The 6,000-nt window shown below is 43.2% G+C and overlaps 1 protein-coding gene and 1 long non-coding RNA gene across 27 annotated transcripts in view; one reads left to right on the forward strand and one right to left on the reverse strand.

The window, feature by feature from the left end:
* The window catches only part of ank2b (ankyrin 2b, neuronal), a 206,942-nt gene that overhangs the window by 56,192 nt on the left and 144,750 nt on the right, over positions 1 to 6,000 (forward strand). For 21 of the 26 annotated variants that reach the window (XM_008434860.2, XM_008434871.2, XM_008434861.2 and 18 more), the window contains exon 1: positions 2,585 to 2,834. The exons of the other annotated variants lie outside the window; for them this stretch is intronic. In XM_008434860.2, coding sequence (XP_008433082.1) covers positions 2,682 to 2,834 — 153 coding nt within the window. In that variant the 5' untranslated portion in view covers positions 2,585 to 2,681. Of the gene's footprint in view, positions 1 to 2,584; positions 2,835 to 6,000 lie in introns of those variants that run through there. 26 annotated transcript variants of the gene reach the window in all.
* LOC103480088 (uncharacterized) lies at positions 392 to 2,441 on the reverse strand. The gene is made up of 3 exons (XR_536048.2): positions 2,092 to 2,441; positions 955 to 1,891; positions 392 to 844 (listed from the first exon to the last, which is right to left on the reverse strand). It is a non-coding gene; the product is annotated as an uncharacterized LOC103480088 (long non-coding RNA).

Here is a 6,000-nt window from a genome sequence, read left to right on the forward strand (position 1 = left end):
AAGAGTGTGACCCCCCTGTAATTGGAGCACACCCTCCGGTCCCCCTTTTTAAACAGGGGGACCACCACCCCAGTCTGCCAATCCAGGGGAACTGCCCCTGATGTCCATGCGATATTGCAGAGTCGCGTGAGCCAACACAACCTTGCAACATCCAGAGCCTTAAGGAACTCCGGGCGGATCTCATCCACCCCCGGGGCCCTGCCACCGAGGAGCTTTTTGACCACCTCGGCGACCTCATCCCCAGAGACTGGAGAGCCCAACCCAGAGTCCCCAGGCTCAGCTTCCTCATCAGAAGGCATGTTGGTGGGATTGAGGAGGTCTTCAAAGTWTTCCACCCACCGGCCCACAACGTCCCAAGTTGAGGTCAGCAGCACACCATCCCCACTATAAACAATGATAAATATAATAATGTTTATAATATTCAGTAATTATTTTTATCTGTCACTGGAGATCATATTCTTGACTCGCATGTCAGATTTGGCAAATGTTTTATGCCGGATGCCCTTGCTGGGTGGAGAAAACTGTCAGGTGTGAAGTGTAACAAAAGAGTATCAGCAAGAATGAAGGGAAAGGTCTACAAGACAGTAGTGAGATCAGCAATGCTGTTCGGTTTAGAGACACTGGCAATGACAAAGAGGCAGGAGGCAGAGCTGGAGGTAGCAGAGATTAAAATGTTGAGGTACTCTTTGGGAGTGACAAGGATGGATAAGATCAGAAATACATCAGAGGAACAACTCATGTCAGACGTGTAGGAGATAAAGTCCGAGATGCCAGATTGAAATGGTTTGGACATGTACAGAGGAGAGACACTGAATACATCAGTAGAAGGATGCTGAGGATGGACCTGCCAGGAAAAAGACATAGAGGAAGAGCAAAGAGAAGATTTATGGATGGAGTGAAAGAGGACATGAAGGTAGTTGGTGTGAGAGAAGAAGATGCAGAAGACAGGGTTACCTGGAGACGGATGACTCACTGTGGTGACCCCTAAAGGGAAAAAGCCGAAAGGAAAAGAAGAAGATTTTTATCTGTCACTAGCAGCACATTCAACAGTTGAATTTACAGTGGACACAGTGAGTGTTGGAGCAATGTTTGGAATGGGATCCAGGCCTTGAGCTACTCAGCCCTTGTGCCTCTTCTCCAACATCATCTCCTGTCCCCGGGCAGCCTTCCTGGTGCATCTCCCAGAGGTGTAGAGATGCCATCTGTGGTGGAGAGGAAGTGCTGAGTGCAACATCCACCTTGTTGCAACATCACCAACACTCCGGAGGTGGGAGTCCTGTGTCTGGCCAGGAGCATCTGAATAACCTGCGTGCTCTAGTTGAATTTCCAGATGAAGGTGAAGACGGCAGGCTGCATACAGACAGTTTATGTCTTAGCATTGTGGAACTCTGGGTTCTCGTCACAGAGCAGTCATCCCAAGATGGTGTATTTGGACAATCTATATTATCAGCTATATTTTTTCCAAGAATATAGCTGCAATGTTGTGTGCTTTTAAAAATTGTAATTCTTTCTTTTGGCATATGAATATTTTGCTTGTTCTAAATATTTCCAATACGTTTGTTGTAAATACTTATCAATAAAGGGTTTAAAAATATTTTTAATTGCTAATTTTTGAGAACAAAAGGACAGTTTTACCACACAAATTACTGAAGATACTGTTGGAATAATAAACAGTAACTTGATGAAAATCTCTGGGTCTATATTAGTCATACAATGTCAAGGAATCTCACTAAGCCATGGATTAATATCTTTAAAATGTTTTACTTTGGAAATCCGTAAAATAAGTCACATTTTGTTGCAAAGTACTCCTGTGGAAGTAAATAGGTGAACATTTTAGTTATGATGACAGATGATTCCTTCAAGTCCCTCTGTGTCTGCTGCACTGTCTGACCTGTTGAAAGAGCATAAATAGACATTTTGATTCACAATCCTGTGGAGGAAGAAAACATGTATGTTTAAAAATAATTATGCTCAAAAATAGAATTCTGTCTTGCCCAACGAGGCCTACCTTTTTAATTACAATTAATTTCTAGTTTCATTGGGAAGGTAACAGGTAGCAGTGACGGTTTGATACAAATATTTACTTCTTACAGTCACGAGACTATCCTGCAGTCTTCAGTCTTCACTGATTTGTGTCTCCAACAGCTCCTGTGTGGTGGGAGTTGGCACACCAGACAGCTCACCATGCCGGAATTGAAGAGACCAGAATGCCAAATTTCATACCCTATATATTATACAGTATTGAAGTATTTGGGTCTCATACTTTTGCAGATTTAGGCTATCTGTGGTGCCACCTCCCTCTGGGTTGGCTGGCTGCTATGTGGACCACCCTCTCTCCCTTCTCTCTACATGCACAGTTTGGCCTGTGGGTGTAAAAATAGCCAGTCACATAGTTGGTGGGGAATGGGGGAGGGGAAGGTAGAGGTTGTTAGTCAATTGTCAGAGTAGGAATCAACATCAAGGAAAAGCTTGCACTGCTGGCTGTACAGTGTCATTTGACTTGATTCCAGTTAGGTGGTACATCAGGGAAAGGCAAGCTGAGTTCTGCTAAGACTGAGGGGTTTACCCCCTGGATGGCAACTTGTAGGTCTTTAAGGGAGAGGCAGGGAAAGTGAGTGGATAATCCGAATGATTAAATGCACTCTCATAGATTCTTCTACTTTTGGTTGGGAAAGATCTGAATGTCGTACACCATGGGTAACGCAGCCATGTGTAAGGTGTGTGGTACAGACAAGGGCCTAAGAACTGCTGGGAACCAGTTCAACCTGGACAAGAACACTTTGCCAGAATACTACTGCCCTGAACATGTTCCTGTGCAGCCTTCACTAATGCTGGTAAGAGCTTGCATTAACAAGTGCAGCACAGAGAAATGCATGTTTGGGGTATTTTAAGACATTTGTGCAGACAACATTTCAACAGTTTTTTTCTGCTTTGAACACTTAGAAGTTACTGTCAGCTCTTCTTTTTAAATGTTAATGCTATTTTTACTTTGCCTGCTTGCAATCTTTCATTTCTCATAAAAGCCCCTGTGGTCTTCAGCCCTTTGATGAAAACACTAACAATAACATCTAGAATATCTACAGTACACTCATCTATTGTCTTGTGCTCATCGAACCTCACAGACAGAGCATCAGTTATTAAAGCCATTGCCAGAAGTGTTTGTTCCAGCCTTGGTGTGTAAAAGTGTGTATGGGTTGGGGTGGGTAGTTTCATCTCACTTTGAAAGTCAATATGAAATTCTACAGCAACATGCGGACTCCAAATGCTGCTGTTTGTTGACTGTTTGTGCTATGGAGCTTAATCTCAATATTTACAAATGCACAAATAGACAGAACAACATTTTTACTTGTATTTTTGATGCAAACACAAATAAATCTGATTTACAAGCTGCTTCTGGCCTATGGGCTTCACTGCATTTGTGTGACTTTTGAGACTCCCCGATCCAGAAATGTCTTTTATTTAACAGGTAATGATCAGTAGCCAATCAGATAGCTTCCTTGTTTCACCTCATCATATGAACAGACCCCACGTTGGAGAAACTTACCCAATCACATTAACCCATTCCAACCGTGCTGTAGCCATGTGATGCATCCTGATGTGTGGAGGTCCATCATGGAGGAAAGGCTGCTCCCCACAGTCCTCTGTACAGCCTTAACCACCCTCTACAGAGCCGTCCTCTCAGCAGCAGTGCATCTGCTGTGCCACACGGTGATGCAGGTGCAGAGAATGCTCTCCACCACACAGCGATAGAAGCTCCTCAGGACTGAGTTCCCAAGTCCAGCTCTCTGTAGCTTCCTGAGGAAGTAGAGACACTGGTGGGCCTTCCTGACCAGACAGGAGGTGCTAGTACTCCAGGTGAGGTCACTGGATACAGTATGTCCACACCCAGATACCTGTAGCTGGAGACCACCTCCACAGCTGCTCCTCCGATGTACAGGGGCTGAAGAGGATCCTTGTCCCTTTTGAAATCCACCGCAATCTCATTGGTCGTCTTCATGTTGATGCAGAGATTATTTTCTCTACACTACTGCACCAGGTGTTCTACAGGAAGAACTGCTCCACTGCTGACGCCATTTCATCGGTGATCCACACAGCCCTCACCCACCTGTAGAGCTGGAATCCTTCCATCCCTCTGCTCTTCCTGGATTTCTTCTCAACATTCAACACCATCAACCCATAGACCCTGGTGCAGAAGGTCTCCTCTCTTGGACTGAGTTTCACACTAGGGAACTGGATTCTGGACTTCCTGACCAACAGACCTCAGACTGTGAGGATCCACAACACCGTCTCCTCCTCCGTCACCCTCAGCACTGGCTCGCCACAGGGCTGCGTGCTGAGCCCCCTCTTCTTCACTATGCTGACGTACGACTGTTCGGCAAGACACCCCACCTGTCATGGCTGTCAACTTTACACTATAATGAAGTCAGAGAAATACGCTGTAAAAGATTTGAAGGTGGTTGCTGCCTTGAAAATGTAACTTAAACAAGAAAAGTCTTTCGGTTTTAACTCAGAAATTAAAGCTCATAAAGTTGATTTAACAAGAGACAAGTTGTCTAAATTTTTTTGAAAGTATATTAATCTTGAATTGTGAGTTTTAAGTTAGTGCTGCAATTTAAACCAAAGATTTATTTCACATCCAAGAAAAAACTTAACTCAACCAGTTGAAGAGCACAGGGCATTATTTAAATGAATTTAGCACAAGCTAACTTAATCTAGCTATACTCATATATATATATATCAGTGACATGCGGTTATATGTACTATAAAGTATCTATTTTTTACTTAGCAATTCTGATGAGTTTTTCTTCAAAATCGCTGGATTTTCGCATCTGCAGAGAAACCTGCGCTGGTTTATCGACAGTTGGATCTGCCTGAACCAAACCGAACAATTAAACTCTGCGAGATTTTTCCCTTCCTTTTTTTTAACCCTGTCCGCAGTTCGGGCGTGCGTTTTTGCCTAACCCTAACCCTAACCCTATATATATATATGTGTGTGTGTGGTTCTGGCCCCCCCTTTGCCTCCCCAACTTTAAAAGTCTGGCTCCGCCACTGGTCACAGAAGAGTTGATTAATTTAGCTGCTGTACAAATTTTAGTCACTTTTTATCAAAGCTTTGCAACAGACATGAACAATCTATACTGGTGCTAGTTACTTCACAGGGCATTAACATTACTCACAATGTTGAGTGATGGTTTGACTAAGTACAAGTTTTTTAAAATGGTTTTGACAGCATTAGAGGCTTTATTTGATGTATCGTACATCAAATATATTTCTGTACAGTTCTGTTTGCTTGCACATGCACTATGAGTAAATCATCCTATGAGCCTATCAATCAGTGACGTGAGGTCAGGGGAAGCAGAGCCTCTCCTGTTATCATGGAAAAATAATATAAAATCATTTATATTGCTATTTTCATGTACTATAAAGTATCTATTTTTTACTTAGCATTTCTGATGAGTTTTTCTTCAAAATCGCTGGATTTTCGCATTTTCCCATTCAAAAGCTCAGAAGCGAAGCCGGTGAGGCAGCAGCAGCTGAGCCTCCCCTGGGATTGATGAACCTCTCGCTAACTGCACTGGCTGCCATTATATGACAGCATGTTCGTCCTGTCTGTACGCCGGCAATAAATGCCTAAGAAACGTTTAATATATGGACTGATTTTCCATAATTTTGCTTATGTATATAATGTACAGTGTTTTTTGTCACTAACTGTGTTTACCGTGTTTTGTGTGCGGAGGAGCGATCAGAAACGGCAGAGAACAGACTCACCGCTGGGGGCGCTCATGATCCCAGATACTGTGACTGCACAACTGCAGAGTAAGACACAGCGAGCTAGCCATGGAGCTAGCCACACAGTAAATAAGTAAAGTACAGCGGTATATTTGTTTTCTTCAACATGAAAGACTACATTTCTACACTTAAACAGTTTTCTAAAGTGGATTTTCAATTGAAGCAGGAGATGATAACTAAAGGAAGACCAACACCGGAGCTGAAAGTTTT

The sequence above is a fragment of the Poecilia reticulata genome, linkage group LG18 (assembly GCF_000633615.1).
Source record: "Poecilia reticulata strain Guanapo linkage group LG18, Guppy_female_1.0+MT, whole genome shotgun sequence".
Classification (NCBI taxonomy): Eukaryota; Metazoa; Chordata; class Actinopteri; order Cyprinodontiformes; family Poeciliidae; genus Poecilia; species Poecilia reticulata.